The sequence below is a fragment of the Artemia sp. Qi Xiang Cuo genome, chromosome 2 (assembly GCF_049724085.1).
Source record: "Artemia sp. Qi Xiang Cuo chromosome 2, ASM4972408v1, whole genome shotgun sequence".
Classification (NCBI taxonomy): Eukaryota; Metazoa; Arthropoda; class Branchiopoda; order Anostraca; family Artemiidae; genus Artemia; species Artemia sp. Qi Xiang Cuo.
Genome location: NC_142795.1, coordinates 4,154,183 through 4,178,401, shown reverse-complemented (window position 1 = coordinate 4,178,401; position 24,219 = coordinate 4,154,183). Strand labels below are relative to the sequence as shown.

The 24,219-nt window shown below is 35.2% G+C and overlaps 1 protein-coding gene across 2 annotated transcripts in view; it reads left to right on the top strand.

The window, feature by feature from the left end:
- LOC148954820 (pseudouridylate synthase 7 homolog) overlaps positions 1-24,219 on the top strand; it is an 89,764-nt gene that overhangs the window by 5,774 nt on the left and 59,771 nt on the right. For both annotated transcript variants that reach the window (XM_089098781.1, XM_089098774.1), the window contains exons 2-3: positions 10,449-10,729; positions 19,672-19,870. In XM_089098781.1, the coding sequence (XP_088954907.1) occupies positions 10,471-10,729; positions 19,672-19,870 (458 nt within the window). In that variant the 5' untranslated portion in view covers positions 10,449-10,470. The remainder of the gene's footprint in view (positions 1-10,448; positions 10,730-19,671; positions 19,871-24,219) is intronic.

The following is a 24,219-nucleotide window of genomic DNA, read 5'->3' as shown; positions in this document are numbered from 1 at the left end:
TGATTTAGGGCATTTAAATTTTTCAAGGTGGGAAAATGCAGCATTTGCACATTTTAAGATGTCATCAATATATATATATATATATATATATATATATATATATATATATATATATATATATATATATATATATATATATATATATATATATATATATATATATATATATATATATATATATATATATATATATACATAAATATATATATATATATATATATAGAGTAGAATATTTTTATTTATAACACATACATAAACAAATGTCACAAAACAGCGCACATGCCTGGTGGCATACTTTAGCACTGAAAATATTGCCAACAAAAATACACAGCCATTTTGTAACTAAATTTTACAACAACAAAAAAGAAAACCCTAATGAACAAAATGCTTAGCATGTCATAAGATATTTCTTCACCAGTCTTAGAAAATGTTGCTTGTTGCTGCATTCTCGAACTGATACTGGAATTGAGTTCCAGATTTTTGGGCCAGTGTGATGGATGCTGAATCCTGCTCTTGATGTTGGGCGAATTTTGCATGAAAAGTCTGAATGATGCATAGTAGGATAATTATGAAATTGAGAATTAGTTTGAAAAATGCCGGAGAAATTCAGAGGTAAACTACTATATTGATAATTGTGACAAATACTAGAGATAGGAATTAAATGAAGTTGGTCCAAAAAGAAAATTCCTGAAGAGAAAATTCCATATAGGTGTCTAACTGAAGATCTGCAATCAACATTAAAAAGAATCCTCATTGCTTTATTCTGAAGTATTTGGAGAGATTTGAAAACAGACAAAAGGTAGATGCCCAAACCGAAATTCAATAGAGAAAATATGGGTGGACAAAAGAATAATAAATAGACTTTAGAATAGCTTAAGTAGAGAAATTACTCTATAATCTATAGGGTCATTTGAACTCCCAGCTTTAGGTAATGCTATGACATTTTAGGAAAGAAATGACAAAGACGAGTTAGCATGCCAATATTTTGGGAAATTTTTAACAACAGTGTTTGTGCATAATTATGAAATGAAAAATTTTCATCTAAAATAATCCCAAGATATTTAAACTGATTTACCTGTTTTAATTCAAGACTATTCAAGAAAAGAGAGAAGGTATCTGACACTACTGATCCAGTTCACGAAAATAACATGTATTGGCATTTTTTTTCATTTAAAGCTAGTAAATTCCTTGAATAACAATCATATACAGTTAGTAACGTACTTTCGAGGTTTTGGAAAAGAACTGATGGGTCCTGGTGAGAAGCAAAAATTACTACATCATCAGCAAACATTATAATTTTACAAAGAGGCAAAACTTCTGGCAAATCATTTATAAAAAGAAGAAATAGAATAGGCCCAAGGACAGAGTCGTGATGCACTCTGTAATTAATCGGAAAAGTTTCAGAACAGAGATCACAAGGTTTATCAATATAATCTAGTCGTCTCCCAGAAAGGTTAGGTGCCAACAAAGGTGAAATGCTTGATGCTATTTGCTTTACGGTTTGAGCCGAACATCAAGAGCAGGATTCAGCATCCATCACACTGGCCCAAAAATCTGGAACTCAATTCCAGCATCAGTTCAAGAATGCAGCAACAAGCAACATTTTCTAAGACTGGTGAAGAAATATCTTATGACCTGCTAAGCATTTTGTTCATTAGGGTTTTCTTTTTTGTTGTTGTAAAATTTAGTTAGTTTGTAAAGTTTGAGGATTTGCCTCTCATTTGTATGCCCAACCCTCAAGTACACCTGTCCTGTTTGGCATCCTGGCATCTCCATTCAATGGTCTGACAGAATAGAGGCAATACAAAAAAGGTGCCTAAGAATTACCAGAATATAACCAGTAATAACCAGAGTAGGCTGTATTTATAGAAGCCCATCTGCCTCAGATTGCCAAGAAACTGAGCAGACAATAGCAACAATGCTGCATAAAGCAACTATAAATTACACAGGGAACCTACTTATAGTTGGTGATTTTAACTTCCCTGACCTTATATGGAAAGAGGGATACCCGTATATACCTGTACTTATGAACAGAAGCAGAAGCACAAATCTATTCACAGAGTGCCTTCACAACCTTAATCTCTACCAGATTGTCAAACAAGCTACTAGAGGCCGACTTTTCCAGAGACCAACTCTGCTGGACCTAGTGTTCCTACGGGATAAAGACCTTCTTCAGAACATAAATTACTTACCCCCTCTAGGAAAGAGCAATCATTTAATCCTAGAAGTGAATCTGGCATTTCGTAAGATAAAAAATGATAACATAAAGAAAAATTATGTACATTACAGGGCAATCAGAAAAGAGCTGGAAGGCATAGTTTGGTCACTTTTACTTCAAGGGGACATCAACCAAGAATGGGCTAACCTAAAGGACGAGCTACTTACACTTCAAAATAAGCACACATCAGTAAAACTCATGCCAAAGTCCAAAACGCTGCCTTTCATGACCCCTCAGAAACACAAGGAAAGAAACAGGAAGGGACGATACTGGAGAACGTACAATAAAGGAGGGAAAGAAGAACACTACCAAAAGTTTGCAAAAGCTTGAAACAAACTAAGAAGCCTAACTAAACAACTTTACGCAAGTTACAAGTCCAAGCTAGCTGATGATAGTAAGAATAACCTGAAGAAGTTCTGGAAGTATGTATCTAGTAAGGACCATAGCAGACAGTAAGTAAAAGCACTCAGTAGGGATGATAGAAAGGAAGTGACCAACTTGAAGGACATTGCCAAACTCCTCAACAGGCAGTTTGTGTTAGCTTTCACCAATGAACAAGATGGCCCTCTTCCTCATAGTCCATCCTACTACATCCCTAACCTGATGCCGCCTATTCTACTCTCCCCCCTGTCATCCAAAAGTAACTTGAAGCACTATACGTCAACAAATCTGCTAGTCCTGATAACTTGCACCTAAGACTATTGAAGGAGCTTGCCAAAGAAATTGCACAACCACTATGCAATATATTCCAACTGTTGCTTGACTTGAAAAAGGTACCCATAGACTGGAAGCTGACCCATGCCTCCCCAACACTCAAGAAAGGTGACCACACCAAAGCCAAAAACTACAGACCCATCAGTCTGACCTCAGCAGTGGCAAAAACCCTTGAGCAGGATGTGAATGGTGAGATTCTGACACATCTCCATACCAATAATATACTTTCCCCCAACCAGCATGGCTTTTAGCCAGGAAAATCGGTTGAGACCAAGCTTCTTGAGACATACAGCATCATAACAGATCACCTGGGGAAAGGAATCCCTGTGGACCTGATTTTACTTGACCTAGCCAAGGCTTTCAACAAGGTACTACACAACTATCTCATATTGAAACTTTCAGCAGCAGGTACCCACACAGACATGATTGATTGGGTCATGCACTTTCTGACTGGTTGGACTCAGCAGGTTTGACTCTTCACAGCTAATGGTGACAAGGTTTTCTTCAAACCATGTGATGTTGTAAGCAGAGGCCCCCAAGGTACTGTTTTCGGCCCTACCCTATTCCTCATATATGCCAATGATATGGTGTATGGAACAGAAAACAGCATCACTCTCTATGCCGACGACTCCAAGCTTTTCGGGCCTGCAAATCAACCAAGTCTGCAGTGTGACCTTCATAAAATCCAAACATGGGCACAAGATTCACTACTCGAATTCAACACAACGAAGTGCAGTGTCCTTCACTTTCGAAGCAGCAATCCCCGTCACCAGTACAACATGTCTGATCCCAATTCACTGGCTGACTTAGTACTAAAGACAAGTCCCAAAGACAGAGGTCTAGGAGTGCTGATAGATGAACAATTGAAGTTCCACAGCCACTGGCAACAAGCAGTTTCAAAAGCAAATTCAAGCCTTGGTCTCCTCAAACACACCATAACCAGCTGTTCCCATACAGTCTATCTAAGGCTCTATAAGGATATAGTTAGGCCTGTTTTGGATTTTGGTGCATGTCTCACCTCTCCTTCCTATAAGAATGATACCAGTCTAATCAAAGGAGTTCAGAGGTGTGACACAAAGTGCATAGCTGGCCCAGATCTCCCATACAACAAGAGACTGGAACACATGCAGCTGCCAACACTTGTCTTCAGATGCTGCCATTGTGATATGATGCTGACCTACAAGTATAATGCACAACCATATAACCCCCTTTTTACCAAACATTCAAGTCAGCACCATACAAGAGGACACTCACAAAAGCTGTCAAAACATTCTGTCAATACACAAACATGGTAACACTTCTTCTCTGAGCATGTTAAGCCTTCAAGCTGTGTAGCTTCTATCCATACCTGGTTTATTGACAGGTTTTTGTGCTTCTAGAAATAAAAGCTACAGCCAGGGCTTGCTCTGCCTTGTAATTGAACTAAGGAACTGCCATGGGCAGCAGGGCCTATAGATAGGTGCAAGACAGTCTTTCCTGATTGGGAGCTGTAGATTTTCACGCCTTTGTTGCTATAATGTTGTTTGGATTTCTATTTTAGCCACACAAGAAGGCCAGTACCAGGTAAATTTACCTCCTATCTATGTGGGCATGAAACTTATTTGTTGTCTGCTCAGCTCATTGTGTGAATACATTGGAGAAATCTGTTATACCTTGACAGCATGCCCTTAAAGGTTTCAGCTTAGTGCCCTTAGCTGTTCCTAATGTATTGCAGATATGCCCTTTTGACAACCAGGTTGCACATAGTGCTTTTTCATGTATTTTAAAATTCTCTGAAAGTTTCAAGTTAATGCCCTTAGCTGTTCCTGGGGTATTGCAGATATATTGTTTTGACCACCTGGATGGTAATCATGCCCCCTCAACATACCCTGGATGTTTCAAATTAGTACTCTTAGCTACCACTAGGATATTTCACAGATGTCCTTTAGAGAATCTGAATACAGTGTCAACTTTTTAAAAATACTGACAGGTTCAGCTTTACATCCTATTCTATTCATGAGGTATTCCCATGCTATCTTGACAATACTATGTGTCTATCTTGACAATGCAAATAGTGTGTTTTAATTTAGTTCATCATTCACTAAAAAGTTCACTTTAATACCCTTAACCACTTTGGAGAACCAGGATCAAACATAGGCCAATTTCCTTTTCCAAATAAACAAACCTATCTGTAAACAATAGGTAGCTCGCAGCTTTGACCCAAGGGTTATGGCATGGCCATGCATATTTATTGGATTTTTTGACAAATTTGAACAAAATGGTTATCTAAAAATTTTGATTGGATTCCTTTCCAGGGAGAGCAGCTAAAGAGATGGGGGCTGGCTGTCCTCAAATGACTTTTAACTCTTAAAAGATGCACCAGAAGTTTCAATTTTAAATGGAATGAGCTGCCTCTGAAGTCTCTACAACAACTACCATACAAAGTGGCCAGAAAAAATATATCCTATTAAAACCATTTCACTCATTACTTAGGCAGTAGTACTGCAGTACCTAAAACAACCCTTTTATTTACAACTAAATTTTACTCTCCAGAAAAAAAGCTTAAAGCTTAAGTTTTAATTCTTTTAAGTTTTTCAAGAGTTGCTACAAAGAGGATTTTGAGAAAAGAATGAAATTAACATTGTCTTCTCTTCTTAATTTCTTGTGCATTGGGGTCCTCTTGCCCCAACAACTTAAGAACAAGTTTTGAGCTAGTTAGAAATGTATATTTTTGATACTCTTTGGGGACTGTAACCCCAATTCTTTTGGGGACTGTATCCCTAACTAATTCTTCTTGAATACAGTTCCCCTCTGCCCAGGTATATATAGCTCTAAGTTTTTAACAATAATTGCAGACAACAAGTTTTTACACAGAAAAAAGTATAAGGCCCGTTTTTTAGCACTAAGATCTTGCATCTTTCTGCAAAGATTATCGTTTTTTAACTCATATTTGTTCTAAGATCTAACAGCTCACTGATATTAGCAACAGTGAAAAGGACGCCATTTTTCCGCCATATAGGACAATGATGAAAGAACTTTGATGACACACTCATCATTGTTCTCAGACCGCTGATCAGAGCAGAATGATGAAAGACGTTTGCAAAAAACAACAAAAGATGTAAGATCTTAGCACATTGATGAGTGAAAGAACAAATTGTCAGCTAACATTCTTTTTCTGTTATTTGCAGCCAAAACCCTCAAACTAACACTGTTTTGCATTTTGGGTAGCCAAGACACAATAGCATACAGGATGAGTTCCAAGCCAATCAGAAAAATAAAGTTTGTGAACCCTTTATTGGGTCCGGTTTTTTTTTGGGGGGGGGGGGAATTTGTTTTTTCCTGTTTTGTAATCTACCATGTAGTTCATATAGCCCAAGGTCTTAAGGACAAAATTCAGCCCATTTCCAACAACCTATTCATCCCCAAAATGTGTGTTCCTGTTGGCCTAGGCAATGCTCCTTAAAAGTTTCAAGCCAATCAGACACCCAAGAGCATACATTTCCTGCTCTTTCAGCTATATAAAAGCTAACAATGAACTACTGACAAATTAAGTGATTTACAGCCCTTGCCCCCAAAGCTGCATATTTATCAGACCTTCCTACAATTTGCATAAAATGGCAGGCTTGGAATTTCGATGCACTATCCTTTAAGTAAGCAGGGACTGAGTAACAAAGAGGGCATAGGAAGCAGGTTGGTTGCCATCCAAATCCTTTCAATCTAGAAAAAGGACACAAGAACTTTTAATTTCCAGTTGAATGAGTCCACTCCAAGCTGTATATATATATATATACTCGAAGACACTTTGATCCCCACCCAGGCTCAAAGCTTCTGCTATGGTCATATCAATGGAAATCTCCAAAGAGTTTCTTTTTAAAAGAGCTTTCAAGCGTAGTTAGGGGTATTTAGCCTATTTTTCTAGTATCCTGAGGTCATAAGACTGTCAAAGACTCCTCCTTGAACCTCCCAAATTGAAAGCTTTTATTATGACCTGGCCTTTTAATGTAACTTTGTCACTGGACCAAGGGCACTTGCAACATCTATTACCCTGAGGTCATAAGACTGTCAAAGCCTCCTCCTGAACCTCCCAAATTGAAAGCTTTTATTATGACCTGGCCTTTTAATGTAACTCCAGCACTGGACCAAGGGCGACATTGTCACTCGAGCTCAACGTTAGGTGGGGATGTCGATATCGCTTTCGTCACACCAATGCGTTTTATTGTGAATCTGCCTGGTACTTAAGAATGAATTTTTTCAAAGTAAACTCGTTTTATCAATAAGAAAAAAAGCGAATTGGACGCATGTGTCCCTTTCCCTTTGGACAATAAAACTATACAAGTGCTGTATCAAGTATAACTCACGAAAATCTTGTTAATTTTTGTCAACTTTTCAACTTTTTGGTATCCCTGCTTTCAATAAAAAAAATCAAGGTACTATCACTTAAATATAATAACTCCCTAGGCCCCCTCCCCTCTGGATACCATCTTGTTAGGATAGTCTCTGCTTTAAATAAAAAAAAAAAATAATTAACTTATTGGCATCCCTGCTTTAAAAAAAAATCGAGGTATTATCATTTATATATAATAGCTCCCTCCCCACCCCCCTCTGGATACCACTTTGATAGGATGCCGTCTCTGCTTTAAGTTAAAAAAAAGATTAACGTTTTGGTATCCCTGCTTTCAATAAAAAAAATCGAGATATTATTATTTCAATTTAATACCTCCCTACCCCTCCTCTGGATACCACCTTGATAGGATACCGTCTCAGCTTTACATTACAAAAAATAATTTACTAATTAACTAGGTTACTATATGGTTCAAACAAACACGCAAAATAACGTTAAACAGCTTAGTGTTCCTTGAAAAAAAAATTGAGGGTATGAGTCAAGGGGTACAAGGACAACAACAAAAATGTCGAAATTATTCAGATATACCTTAAATTATTGGAAAACTGAGCCACAGATTCGCCGTGGCATTCAATAACATCCAAATAATCTAATTAAAAGGGAGCACCCACAAAAGCTAAATTAGGCCAGTAGCCTATGAGAAATCACAAAATACCCAAGACAATGAACATGCCCCAATGGGGGGCCCTGGGTCTATAAAAAATATTTCAATGGTTTCCCAGGGAATTTGATATCATTTTCTTCTGTCTCCACTTTAAATAAAAAAAATAATCTTTTTGGCATCCGTGCTTTCCATAAAAAAAATGAGGTATTATCATTTAAAAATGATAGCCCCCTATCCCTCCCTATAGGCAATAATTTACAATTTTTTTATAATCATATTTTTGGGTTAACTTCCGTTTTAGTATTTAATTCCCCAACCTCGTACATAGCTTGGTCTATAGCTAAATTTTGTCTGAATAGAAGGGTTTTTTGGGGGGAGGGGGGTAAACATTTTTCAGAAAGATGATTAGATTTTCTTTAATCTATCAGGCATCCAACAATTGAGTATTAAACATTAAGGAAATCTTATCTAAAAACAGCAAAAGAAAAAAAAATTCTGCAAACTTACAATTCAGTTGTAGAAACAATCTGTTGGCTATCACTTTCAAAATCCAACTGAAGGCTGAAGCTGTATAGTAGTGAATGCGTTCTATAATTCTATTCAACTTGAAAATAAAATTCTTGACTACGGATGATGTAAGAACTAGTAACTGGGAAACTGCATTCGAAATGATTTAAACTCATTTCATAAAGATGATACTTTTTTTGTCAACATATGAAGAACTGTGTATATTGCAATATTTGCAATTGCATATTGCATCTGTCTGGTTTTTATGCAAAGTAACGAAAGAGATGAAAACTAACGAACAAGAGAGTTGTGAAGAATTATGGTAGGCAAAGTAATATTTGACTGGGAAAGTCACTGCTGATAAATTGCTAAGGTTGGCACCGTGATCGCGTGATTTTCGGGGATTCAGGGAACCAAATTTTTTTTCGGGGTGACGCATAGATTTTCCTGAAATACCCAAAATTCGGGGATAGTGCAAGTTCTGCTTGATTTCTAATCAGGAAAATCGAAATACTAAGCCACACGAGAAAGAAAAGCTCCGACTTTGCGGTTGGCGCAATAAAGAATTGCTGCAAATTTAATTTAAAGTCAGCCAAACGCCGCCGCCTCTGCCGGCGGTGGCGCGCCGGCGGCGTAGCAAAACTTCGGTGGCGTTCAACTGGGCTTCTCGTCGGCGGCGTTCGGCCGATCTGCCGGCGCGGCACCGGGGTCTACTTGTGTTCTATCCCCATTTGTATGGATCATTTTGATGGACTTTGTCTTAAGAAGCACAGGAAAGGCAATGGGAGAACATGGAATAAAATGGAGAAGTAAAATTTTTGTGGATTTAGATTATGCTGATGATTTAAGCATCATAGATGAAAGAGTGGGCAAAATGAATGAGCTCTTAGAGGTTTTGTGAGTTCAGGGTGCTGGAATAGGTTTAAAAATTGATTTTTACAAGACTATGTTGCTTAGACTAGGAATAAGTGAAGTTGAAAAGGTGACAATGGGTAACGAAAAAATCAATCAAGTGGACAGCTTCACTTACCTTGGTAATATTATTGGTAAAGATGGTAGGTGATGTGAAGATATTAAATGTAGAATAGCCAAGGCCCCAAGTGTTTTTTCAAAGTTAAAAAAAGTTGGGAAGAATAGGCAGATGAGTCGTCTAACCAAGGTTAGAATATCTAAAGCTATGCTGATGACAGTGGTCATATATGGTTCTGAACCATGGGTGATCTTAAAAATGGGGGAAGATCTGCTAGATGTTTTCCAGAGAAATTGCCTATGGACTGTTTGGGTATCTGATCCACTGACCATATTTCAAACAGTAGGCTGTACAAAAAGTGTGGTTCCATCCCACTTTCTAGAGCTATAATGAGAGAAAGGTTGAGATGGTTAGGGTAGGTTCTGCAGAAGAAGGATAACAGATTGCCAAAGAGTGTCCTTTTTTGCCAACCGCCTTGGGCTAAACAGAAAGCAGGTTGTCCTTGGTTGGGAAGGGAGGTTGTCATAAATGAAAATTTAAGGGAAATGAATTCATCCTGGGAGGATGTAAAGAGGGAGGCTTTAAATTGATTGGGATGGAGGAGGAGTATGCGTAGCTGTGTTGGCCTCAGGTGGCTTGGTGCTGTAGTGTTAGTAGTAGTAGTTAAATGGCTAAAAAGTTTGATTTTTGGCAACCTACCATCCTTCAACTGTAAAACGGGACAATAGATTAATGATTAATGAAAATATAAAAACAAAATGGAAAAGGGGTCAGTTAAACTTATCTACAAAAAAATGGTCTGCTGTAGGACAATCAATTGTTTTTCCATGGCGAGTGATTGTTTTCCAATTCATCTGAATTTATTCTTTCTTCATCTTTGTTCCCCATGTTGAGAGAGAGAGAGAGACATAACTTATTAACAAAAGTGCATGCATCAAATCCAATAGCCTACCCAAGAAGCAGATCCTTCCCAAAGGGTAGATTAAATAGTAAACAAAAATCTAAAAAATGTTTTATTTCTGATTGTTGTTTAAATTAATTTGAAACTTTTTAGGGCAGAGAATTTTAAAAACAAGATGGCTGATTCAGAGGAAGCTATTAAGCAAGAAGAGGAACACAAAAGCTCAAAAGAAGAAGCAGCTGGAGACGAAAGACCTGCAAAGAAAGCAAAGACTGAAGAAGACCCACAACCAGCTGATCAGGAAGCAGCACCTGCCGAAAATGGCTCCAGTCAGGCTGAAGAAACTGACAAAGCGCCTAAAGATGAAATTATGCCTGAGAAACCGGCCACTAAAGGCAGTATATCATCTGAATCCAGCTCCAAGCAAAACAGGGGTAGCTTTTGTTGTATTTTAGCTTGAAGAAATGCTTTGAGATATATCAGATTTTTATGTAAAGTTAGGCTAAAATAAGTAGACATATACAAAATATATTAAGATAAATGTATAGCTAATAAATCAAACAGTTCGTGGTAACGAACTGTAAGTAAGGAGCGACCCGGCTCAATGGTAACCGAAACTCTAGAAAACGGGTTATTGATACCAATAGATATATCAAAAGAATCAGATTTCAATGCTGATTTCAAATATATAACTTTCATCAAGTTTAGTGCTACCCATCAAAAGTTACGCGCCTGAGAAAATTTGGCTGATTTTCAAAAAAGGGGGAAAGATCCCCTAAAAGTTATAGAACCTTAATGAAAATCACACCATCATATTCATCGTATCAGAGAACCCTACTGTAGAGGTTTCAAGCTCCTATCTACAAAAATGTGGAATTTTACATATTTTGCCAGAAGAAAGATCACGGATGCGTGTTTATTTGTTTTTTTGTTTTTTTTTTTTTTTGTTTTTTTGTTTTTTTTTCCCAGGGGTGACCATATTGTCCCCATGGTCCTAGAATGTCTTGAGGGGGCTCATCCGAACGGAAAATGAAAGTTTTAGTGCTTTCTTTAATTAACCAAAAAAATGGAGGGCAACTAGGCCCCCTCCAACAATAATTGTTTTCCCAAAGTCGCCCGATCAAAATTTTGAGATGGGCATTTTGTTCGGCATGGTCCAAAATATTATAAATATGTCTTATAAGATGACTTAATCCCCCGAAGTTCCCAGAGGGAGGGCTAAAAGTTATGAACTTTACCCAATGTTAACATATAGTATTGGTTATTGGGAAGTATACACAAGTTTTCAGGAGGTTTTTTTTCTGGTCGGGGGAGGGACGGGGGGGTCGGTGGTTAGGTTGGAGGATCTGTTCAGGAAGGAAGTTTTCATGGGGGAAGGGAAATTGCCATGAAGGGGGCGCCGGACTTGCAAGCATTATTTATTGGATATTGGGAAGTATACAACCATTTTCAGGAAGGATTTTTTCTGGAGGGGGGGGTAGAGGAGGGGGTTACTCTGGAGAATATTTCCGTAGAGGATGTTTCTTTGGGGTAAGGGACATTTCTATGAAGGGGGCGCCGGATTTCCAAGCATTATTTAAGAAACGATCAGAAATTAAATAAAAAAAAACAAGTTTTTTCAACTGAAATGTAAGAAGGAATATTAGAACTTAAAACGAACAGAAATTATAACGTATGTGAGGGGGGTCTCCCCCAAGTCAATACCTCGCTCTTTACGCTACAGTTTTTTTTTAGTGCTTTCAAAAGAGCTATCTATTCTAATTAAACGGCCTTTGTGTTTCAGGGGTTTCTGAATCAAAATTTTTTTTAACTTTTAACGTAAAGAGCGTGGTATTGACTAAGGGAGAACCCCTTCATATAAGTAATAACATATACGTAATAAAAAAAACAATAAAAAAACAAGCGATACGGCTCAATAGTAATCGAAACTTTTAATAACGAAATTTTGATGTCAATAAATGTATCAAAAGAATGTGTTTATAATGCTGATCCTAAATATATAAATTTTATTAAGTTTAGTATTACTCATCAAAGGCTACGAGCCTGAGAAAATTTACTCGATTTTTTAAAGAGGGGGAAACATCCCCTACAAGTGAAAGAATTTTAATGAAAATCACACCGTCAGATTCAGCGTATCAGAAAACCCTATTACATAGGTTTCAAGCTCATATCTGCAAAAATCTGCAACTTTGTATTTTTTGCCAGAAGAAAAATATACGAATATAGAAGTTAGTTACGTAAGTTAATTTGTAAAGACATCCATTTAGCAAAAGAAAAGTAAAATTTTTATACAAATAAAAGCTGCATTAACTAAAAAACGATCAGAAATTAAATAAAAAAAACAAGTTTTTTAAACTGAAAGTAAGGAGCGACATTAAAACTTAAAACGAACAGAAATTATTCCGTATATGAAAGGGGCTGTCCCCTCCTCAACGCCTCGCTCTTTACGCTAAAGTTTGACTCTGTCTCACAACTTTATTTTTTAAAACAATAAAAAACTTTAGCGTAAAGAGCGAGGCGTTGAGGAGGGGACAGCCCCTTTCATATACGGAATAATTTCTGTTCGTTTTAAGTTTTAATGTCGCTCCTTACTTTCAGTTTAAAAAACTTGTTTTTTTTATTTAATCTATAAATATACCCAGCCATAATTTTTGTTTGTGTACATAGTAAAAATACAAATATGCTTGGTAGATTTTCCTTCTTAATGATGAAATATTATCAAATCACCAAATGAGCATAGGGAGTACCATAGATGATCATTGCACCTTAGAGAAATCATCAAAAGTAACTATACGACTAAATTTCAAGGAATATAGGGAATATGCCTCCTCCCCCTCCCCATTATATGCTTGCTAGAAGACCAGCATTTTCATTTGATTACTGCTTGTTCCAGGTCCATTTTTAAGGGGGGGGTGTAAGAGGACTCCTCCTAAGGCATTCTATCATTTGGATCCAGTTTGGAGCAAAAAATAGGTAGCTTTTATTGCATTTTAGCTTGTAAAAAAGAAATGCTTTGACATATCAAATTTTATTTAAGATTTTTATTTTATCAATTATTTGAACAGAACAAAATTATATCAACATTATGTCAGAACAAAAGGATATATACAAAATCTCAAGGGCGATAAGTTAGGATCATAATAAAAAAGAATTGACAACAGAAAATTTCCAAAAATATTGGAGCATTTAAAACGTTTCCAAAAAAGAATATGGCATGAAATGTACGCTAAATATACAAATAACATACAACTGACATTGTAATATTGACCGAAAACCAGCATTTTCATTTTGATTACTGCTTGTTCCATGTCCATTTCTATGGGGGGGGGGGAGTAAGAGGACTCCTAAGGCAGTGTATCATGCGGATCCAGTTTTAGGCAAAACAGAGGTAGCTTTTATTGCTTGTGTTGCATTTTAGCTTGAAAAAATGAAATGCTTTGACATATCAAATTTTATTTTTAAGATTTTATTTAGCATATCAGATTTTATTTAAGATTTTTATTTTATCAATTTTTTATGTCAGAACAAATAAATATATACAAAATCTCAAGGTTGTCTAGTTAGGATCATAATAAAAATGACTTGACAACAGAAAATTTCCAAAAATATTGGAGCATTTAAAATGTTTCCAAAAAAGAATATGGCATGAAATTTACGCTAAATATACAAATAACATACAACTGACATTGTAATATTGACCAAGAAACTCCTTGTTGACCCAGCCTTGTATTTTTATTAAAAATATTAATGATGTATACAAATTATCATTTAAGACCATCTCTTGAATGATCATGAGTTAAAAGAGATTGAGTTTTTTCCTGCAGATTTGGCAGGGGTTGGGGTACAGGCTTAATGACTCTGCTTTGGAGCCCTTGAGTAAATCAAATTGAAAACACCGCCATGATTCTGATTTTAATATGGTATAGCACCAGTCAGATTTGTAATTAACATGCTTTGAAACCCTTAATTACAATTTTAATGAAAACAAACACTATTTGCTGAACATGAAATTAATTTGATTTTAGATTTCCAAAAATTTAAAATTAGCTCTAGATTTTTTTATTATTTTTTTTATACAAGCTTCACGGCTCCATCACAGATGATGATTTGCCACTAGTCCTGGTAGTTACCTCATTTTCTAACACTGAGGTACTTGTTAAACCTTCTCTTGAACGCGTCAAGGGAAGGAGTTTTCGGGATTACCTCTATTGGTAATCTATTTCCCACTGTGGGAACCGATTGCAGGGCGATTTTCCGGGATTACCTCTGCCGGCAATCTATTCCATCTGGGAACCGATTGCAGGGCGAAACTCGTTTTCATATATTCTTGGTGGGGAGTGCCCTGCTCAACGTAGTCCTGACGAACTCTACTTTGGCGAGTTGAACGCAAGGGCTTTGCTTTATCAGGGACGAGCTTCGATAGCTCCTCTGATGGAGGGTTATACAAGTGCTTATAGAAAACCGACATGAACGCCACATCCAAACGTTCCTGGATTTTTTTGCAGGCAACAAGTTAAGGGATTTTCCAAGCTCTCTAAAGAGAATCTCAAGTCCGAAATACTAATTTGGGTATAAATCAAACATCATGTTTGAATTATTCAAATAATTCAATAATTATTTTTATTATAATTTAATTATAATAATTTATTATTATTATTAATTATTATTATTATAATTATTATTCATATTTAATATAATTTAATTATTATTATTGTTATTATATTATAATTATATTTATTATTATAAGTATTATTATTATTTGGAAATATAATTATTATCATTATAATTAAATAATTATTTAAATAATTCGGTTTTGAATTAGAACAAGTGATTATTAGGTGGTACTTGTGTATTATAGGCCACTCACTCAAATTTATGCAGTGTAAAATTCGAGAACGAACCCGTTTCTTTGTTGGTTTAATTCAGCTTAGCTTTGAGACAAGACAAAGAGAAGTGACACAGTGAATGGAAAATATATAATCTGGGCTATATATTTGCACATTAGGGGCGATGGGGGTAAAGTTTTGCGCAGTTTGAAGTTAGAAAACAATTCTTGCTTCATAATATGCAGAATAATTATACCTAACACATTTTGCATGCATACCCGTTATACTTCCCCCCCCCTCACCCCCACTCCTTAATGTGTAATTATATAGGTCAAATTTGTTTCTTAAGTATTATATTTTATGATATTTCATTAGAATTGAGCGTCAAAGAAAGAGGTTCTAATTAAATGAAGTCCTTGCGTGGGATGTAATACGTATGTACCGATTAGGCTAAACGTTTAATCATTAAGGCCTTTTTGTAAATATTCCCTGAATGATCATGAGCTGAAAGAGGCACGCATACAATCATTCTTTAATTTAATTATTAGGGAACACTCCCTAAATAATCTATGATTAGCCATCAGTCAAAATAGGTATATCCTACCTATATGTTCAAAGTTGGGGATAGTGGGAGTAAGAATCCTAGAACCTTAATTAGGGCACTCCATTTTTTATTAAGTTTCTTTTTATTAGTATTCCCCAAATTTTAGCCTACATGATAATTTATGAATATTAAAGTTGGATTTGTTCCTGTTGGAATTCCATTTTTTTTTCCTTTTTTTTGATTAATCATAAATTACATGTTCAAAATTGTATCTAATTATGTGTAGTTCTATTCAAATTGTGCATGTAAATTTCAAGTTATGTCTAAGAATGGTTTTCATCAAATATAAAAATGGCGTCGCTAAATAATTCCTATTTTAATTCCAGAGCCAGTTTTGTTGCAAGTTATTGCAAGATAGTTTCTTAAAAGATTTTATATTTATATGTTTTTCCTTTGAATACTGGGCCACAGTGTAGCTAATAAACCACATTGAAGGTCCTTTCATCTTTTTTTAATTGCTTTTCAATAATAGTTAAAGCTGAAAACGTATTTTGAGTACAATTATATAAAAACTGGGTATAATTGGATAGAATTTGAATATAAAACGTTGTGAACATGAAATTTCACAACTTACATAGTTGTAAAATTTTATCAGTTACACTGTAAAATTCGAAGGAATTTCAGGATGCAACCCTCAAAAAATGGTTTTCCACCTTTAAAGAAAACAGACAGTCCGCAAAAAAGGAGATTCCAAACTAGAACATGTTTGTGTTCTTCTTCTTCTATTTCACAGCAGGCGGGCTTTTCAGTTGATACTATTTAGCCCTCTTCTTTTTGCTTCACTCTGTGGGCTACAGAGCTACTGTCTTGGTTGTCTTTTAATTATATTATATTATTAAATACCGTTCGGTGGATCTTTCGACTCAAGGTGTTAAAACACAAGGAGATGTATATTAAGTCCTCTATTCTATTGGCAGGAATAGTTAGATGAGCTCTCGAATAATAGTAAGGGGTTATGGCGTTCCAAGCAGTGTGACAGTTTACAATGCAAGGTATGCTGTGCAGACGTCAGCATATTACATTCAAATAGGCAGTGGTCAATTGTTTCATTATTCATAATACAATACCTGCAAAGAGGGGACAGGGGAACTGAACCACTTGAATTAGGAAACTGATACGAGAATGCAAAAAAGTTTAGTCCATTTGTTCCAGAACAAGTTCTATGATAAATTTTAGAAAAATACTTAGTGCTCACAAACTCTAAGCTGTAATCTGAAATTTAAGAAATTTTAATAATGAGGAATTTAATAACAAAATTATGTCGACGAAGAGATGAATATAACTCAAATAGACGAGCATAGATTTTAGACGAAAAGATACTTTATGAGTATCTTAGTGTCTTTATGAGTATATTAGAAATGAATTGAAAATACTTTAAATTAAGAAATTGGACATAAAAACAACCCACTCCTTTGACGTTTTGAGGGGTCACTGATGAAGACTCCTTAAATTAAATTTTAAATAAAAAGAAATTGTCGATAACTCAAACTCCATAAAAATTTGTTTATCATTTGTGCTTTATATATGAATCCCATTTGTCCTATGCATGACTTAAGTGTCAATAATGTATCCAGTGTGTAATTTAATGAGCTGGGACATATTCAGGTTGGGACATAATGAGTTGGGTGAAATAATTATGAATGTCCAATCAAAGTGCAAATTCAAGGTAGTTTTTTTCAAGTTAGAAAAGGTGGAGGCGTGGGATAGCAGTTCGCCTTTTTTTAGGCTGCACGTGACGAAATATACGCAGGCACCAGTACTTAAAAATATTGATACTTGCAAACACATTAGTGCTAATACAGATTTTCAAAATCATGCTCTTGCTATTTGAATTTTCCGCTTCTGTATACAAGTGTAAATTCTTAATCAACAAAGAGCACGGACTATATGGCCCATGGCTTTTTCGTTAACGGATTTAACTATAAAGTGACTGAGGATTTATTCCAAACAGGTTACATTTTGACTAGTGTTTCTTATTTTCTATTTTCTAAAATCGTAAAAAAAGCTAAACTACCTAAATAATATTACTAATAATATTATAAATAATAATAATTTTACTTAATGTTTTCTTCCTTACGAGTTCTTTTAAGTCTATAGAAAATCAGTTGCCGTGTAGAAATTTCTGAAACACTAGTTTGTAATATTTGAAGCAATCTATTAAGCTTTCAGTAAAGTGTAAATTAATATCTAATTTCGAAGTGATAAATTATTTCCTTGATATAAGTATATTTTTGAAAATGATTTTACTTTTATAATTTGAATTCGTAATTCGCAATTTAAATTCATAATTTGTAGTTCATAATGTTTGAAGCAATAAATATGGTACCGTTTTGACGGACAGCCCCACTTTATTTTAGGATTGGTAGCACTACTCCTAAGCTTTAGCTTTAACAAGGGGCAGCCTCACTATTTTTTGAAATGATTTCTGTTTGTTTTAACTTTGGCTTCTTTGTTTATTGGATCTTTTTTTTTTTTTATGCTTGATATCTTCATTAGTAATGTTTCTGACAGTTTTTGAGTTTGACTTCTTATATGAGTTAATTTCTGCTTGTTTTAATTTTGAATATTATTTTTATTTTGATGAAGAACTTGTTTTTAAACTTGGTGTTGGTATAGAATCCATTATATAAGTTTACAGCGAAGACTGTTTAGACATGGATGATCAAATAAGGGATTTTTTTTCATTTGTCAAATCATTTGCTTTTGTGAACTTGTCTTACCTTCAAGCAACTGTCAACATTGGCATTTTCTGAAATGCACTCTTCATTTGGCGAACACTCAATAAACATTATAATAAAGTTACACTATCTACTTTAATTACTTTATTTTTTTTTGATTTTTTTTTTTTTACTTCGCTCCTTTTTTACATCACTTTTACTTGACTGTTACTTTAATTTTCTGCTTTAATCTTTATCAGTTGGAAAACAATTATGTTTGCTTTACAGCAGACTATGTGGTACTTCTCTATAATCCGGTAAGCACGTGAGAACTGTATTGCGAAGATCAGATAGGCATTACCCGGAAATTCATCTGAGACGCTGTATAAACAAAAGGTTTCTCACTCCGGGAACTATATTTTAAACTTTAGTTTTTTGGGGGTTTAGGGGGACTAAAAGGTACCTAGGTTGAATTAGGTTAGGTTACGTATTTAATATATGCTATGCTTTATATGTTATTCATAGGCCCAGGCACTTGGCAAGCTTCTATATGTAGACTCTCACCGTCAATTGTCTTCTAAATGCAGAAAATTTTGGCCTTTTATTAATGTCATACGTCCAAATTAACCTTAAATTAGAAGTGGTGCCTTTGTTAAATTAGATTTTTTTATTGGATTATAATAAACATTAAATAACATTATAATATAATGTATTATATAAACTTACATATATAATAACATTATAATATACTTACACTCTACTGTGTTTACTTTATTTTTTTTTTTTTTTACTTTACTTTACATTGCTTTTACATGACTGCTACTTAACTTTTCTGCTTCTATATGTTAAGCAGTTGGAAAATAATTATTGGTTCGCATTACAGCAAACTAACACTATCTATATCAATTACTTTACTGGTTTACTGTGCTGCTACAGCTACTTACTTTACTTTTCTGCTTTAATATGTTAGCATTCAGAAAATGATTATTGCTTCATAGTATAACAAACTAACACTATCCATTTTAGTTATTTTACTGCTTTACTATTACTGCTATCTTCTTTTACTTTACTGCTACTTTACTATTTATTCTTCTACTTTACTTTCTGCTACTTTTATTTATTCTGCTATTTTTATCTTTCTGCTATTTTTATTTATTCTGCTACTTTACTTTACTATTATCTTCTTTTACTTTACTGCTTTTAGATGCTAGGCGGTCAGAAAATAATTATTGGTACATACTCCAACAAACTTACACTATTTATTTTAATTACTTTTCTGCTTTTTTTAGACAAAAAGAAGACGCGAAGATTACAACGACCTTTTAATCATCGATCAAACGAACAAGAAAGGGATTCAAACAGTCGCTCAGGTGGATCAGGGGAACAAGGACCTACCCGAGGGGAATTTGGACCTCGGTATGAAAAAGATGTTGGAATCCAATCTTATGTTAATTTACATTGTGGATTTACTGGCGTTATCAAACAAAGGTGAATGATTATTATTTTAAAGATAATATTTTATTTCTAATGCTTGGTTTTGGAAAGAGTTGACCGTTTTTTCCAGCGTGATTTCAGGTTGCCTTGTTAATTAATGGTTTTGATGTGGAAAAAAATTCGGTTTAGTCTGTTTTTGAATCTGATTTGAATATAGTTTTTTTGCTAAATGGTATTTAGAAATAAACAAATATCTCCGTAAATGTACCGGTAAAAACACCACTCTTTATAAATATTCAAGTTTTTTTTTAAGAAATATTCTTTGAAGATTTGAGAGAATTTTGCTTTTTACCAATTCTTTTTTAGTTTTAATAATAGTTATTGTTAAAGGTATTCTTAGAAGATTTTAAAGAGAATTTTGCTTTAAATTAGACAAATAATAAGATAGTGCTGTCCCTTCATTACCTTTTCACTTGAAAGATCTTTGATCAAATAAACATATATAGTTCTTCAGGGTTGTTTTCTCTTGAATTTGAAAGGATTTGCCTAAAGACCCTGACTTTATTAGTGAACTCTTTGTTGTTGTCTTTGTGAAAATGTTTAAATTCGTGCAAGGCATCTACATGGAAAAGCAAGAAGCTATCCTCCTAAACAAGGCCGTACCCAGGATTTTTTTTTCGGAGGGGATTTTACTGAAAAAAAAAATTCAGGGGGGGGGGGGTTACACAAAAAAAAACAAAAAACGTATAAAAAATTTTTTATATCCATTTTTGTTATGTCTTTACGAGTCAGACAAACATTTTGGGGGGGTGGGTGTTCCAACCGCCCTAACCCCTCCCCCCTCTGGGTACGGCCTTGCTCCTAAACAAAATTAAGAAATGAATACAATGTGAAGTGCAACAAATTTACAGATTTTGATAATTCAATTAAATGGTTAATATGCGTGAAAATCCTGAGAAACTGGGTGAATTCTATAGTTTAATATTAATCTATATAATTAAATATTTGGGTCTATAATTTAAATTTAATTTTTAAATTTAAATATTTGTCTGGTTTAATCCTGTTAGGTAAAATTGACCCCCTCCAAAAAAAAAATACTTACGTCTGCATCTCTGAATAGGGATAATTAAGTTAAAAAAAAGTGCGTATTTAGGTTAGGTACATGGCAGGATTCGATGATAGGTGGTTCTTTCTAATAAACAAGGCATATTAAAATAGCAAAGTTATAAGATATCTTCAATAGTAAAATAGTGGAGGCGTCTTCAGCACAAGAGAAACACAAGAAGAACAAGATAAAAAAAAAAAAAAAAAAAAAACACCACCTATTAAATACAATCGTTGCAACTAATCCACGTAGGAAAAAGAAGCTATTAGAGTTACTTCAGTGAGAACACCAAAGCAACTGCTTTGGTTTTATTTGTTTTTAGTTTTAGTTTTTTTTTTTTTTTTATCTTGTTCTTCTTGTTTTTCTCTTGTGCTGAAGACGCCTTGTTTTGATACAGGCGAAATATCCACGTTGTTTTAAATTTTTCGTCTTTTTTCTCCACTGGCCGCAGTCTCGTTTGTCGTTTTTTTTTCATTGTTTTTTTTCTCTCTGTTGGTTTTTTTTCATGGCTGGCCAGTTCTACTACTACTAATACTAACAACTCACCGCAACACCAAGCCGCCTGAGGCCAACGCTGCTACACATGCTCCTCCTCCATCCCAATCTATTCAAAACCTCCCTTTTTACACCCTCCCACGAAGTTCCCATTTCATTTAAATCTCTTTATGACGTCCTCCCACCATAGAAGAGGATGACCTGCTTTCCATTTAGCCCTAGAGGGTTGGCCAAAAAGAACAATCTTCGGCAATCTGTCTTCTTTCATCCGCACAACGTGCCCTAGCTATCTCAACCTTTCTTTTATTATAGCTTTAAAGAGCGGTATTGAACCACATTTTTCGTACAGCATATCGTTTGAAATATGATCAGTCAGCCGGGTATCCAGAACAATCCTTAAGCAATTTCTCTGGAAAACATCAAGCAAATCTTCATCCGCTTCTCGAAGCGCCCATGCTTCAGAGCCATATTTGACTACTGTCATCACTGTAGCTTCTAATATTCTAATCTTGATTTGCAGACTTATCTTCCTATTCTTTCAATTTATTTTCAATTGTGAAAAAACACCCTGAGCCTTGGCTATTCTACTTTTAACATCTTCACTGATCCCACCATCTTTACTAATAATACTACCAAAGTAAGCGAAGCTGCCTACTTGATCAATCTTTTCATTACCCAACGTCACCTTTTCATCTTCACTTATTCATAGCCTTAATGACTTAGTCTTCTTAGCATTAATTTTCAAATCTATTCTAGGACCCTTAACTCGCAAAACCTCTAAAAGTTCATTCATTTTGCTCACACTTTCCTCTAGGATGCTTAAATCATCAGCATAATCCAAGTCCAGGAGAGTTTTTCCTTCCCATTTGACTCCATGGTCTCCCATTGCCTTTCTTGTGCTCCTGAAGACAAAGTCCATCAAAATGATCCATATAAAGCGGGATAGAATACTACCATGCTTAACTCCTGATTTAATACAAAACAAGCTGCTAACCTCATTTCCTACCGTAACTGCAGTAGTGTTATTCTCGTACATAGCACTAATCACTTTAAAGTATTTGTCTGGTATATTATACAAGGATAAAACCTTTGCTAAAGCTCTTTTATCAACAGAATCGAACGCTTGCTGATGATCTATAAAACTAAGGACCGAAGGTGTTTGACAACTCTGGCACTTCTCAATTATTAAGCTAAGAGTGAAAATTTGGTCGACGCATCCTCTACCTTTTCTAAAACCGCATTGTTCTTCTCTTAACACTTTTTTGACGGCATCTCTCAGTAGAAAATTATAATATTACTAAGTAATTTGCTACCTACAGAGACCAGATTAATGCCTCGATAATTACCACACTCACTTTTATCACCTTTCTTAAAAATTCTCTTAATTAGTGTTTTCCTAAAAATCATTTGGTACTTCCCCTTTTTCAAAAATCATATTCATAGTATTCAGTAACTTATTTTCAACCACAGAGCCACCATATTTAAGAAACTCATTTACCACCCTATCGGTATACATACTACCTTGTATTTATGAGAGTGTTTAACTAAAATTTCATAGCTGTAATCTAGTAAACAGTATAGCACGGGCCGTAGTAAAAACAAATAAAACCACCACCAATCAAATACAATTGTCGCAACTAATCCACGTAGGAAAAAGAAGCTTTGCAGTCATTTATATATAGCGGTCCCTGGCAAATAGCCTGTTTGACGGGTTTCGTGACTGGTCTCCTTGTACAATATATGGCAGTGCCCACATAATGTACCAGTACCGACTGTTTCACTTAGAAGATTTTAATTACTTAGAAGATTCACTTAGAAGAAGGTTTAAAAAAAGAAAAATAAAAGGCAGGATATCTAGTAATTTTCCCTTTTATTAATACTCCAAAACCAGAGACTTATTTACACTAGTAAATTCTGGCATCCATACCACTAAAAACTAAAAAAAAAAAAAAATGAATGCTCGAGAAAAAAGAACTAAAATTTTTGCAACTACAGGTAACAGTGTCCACCAACGGAAGGTAATATTTTCCTTTTTAATAAAATAGTGACAATAAAATAAAAAACTCATTTATAAAAAATAATTATAAAGGTCCGAATGCGAAGGCTTCATATCCGAAAGCCTTTATGAACGAAAAAAAAACGGCTTGGGCAATAGTCTACTGCTCAGAGATCAACAAGAGTTCCAATAAAATAGTAATGCTCAGAGATAGAAACACCTCTGTTGATAGAAAAGCCAGTGACCTTGGAGATGCTGCTAGGAAGGGAGACACCTAATCACTATACAAATACTGTCGCGAGTTGACGGAAGGAAAGCCTTCCACACCGAGTTGTGTCTTATCTGCGAATGGCAACATGTTAGATAATGATGTGGGTCAACTTTCTTCCTGGAGTAGCTTCTTCAAAGCTTCTGAACGCTGAGGCAGTCGCATATCCTGACCCAGGCCTGATTCAAGCATCCATGACCACACTTCTGACCCATATCGCAACCGTTTGACGCCTTTGGGGTCCGAAATGTTGCAAAACGTCTAAGAAATAATTGAGCCCCTGGCGTCTGTGGTAGAGGTGCAACAGTGATACTGTGGCTCCAGCTAAACAGGCCACCATTGATTGTTAAAAAAAATCCCAGAGCAGTAGATGGCAGTATTTGCCCTATATTGTCTGAATGGGTAGTGGTAGGTTTCCCTATGATTTTTGGTCCTGGATCCCCCTAGTATTAGGAGACGTGACGACAGAAAGCACCACTTGGCCGATGCCTTGAGAAAGATGCTGCACTGGCGGCAAAATCTTTGGAAGACCTGTGGCC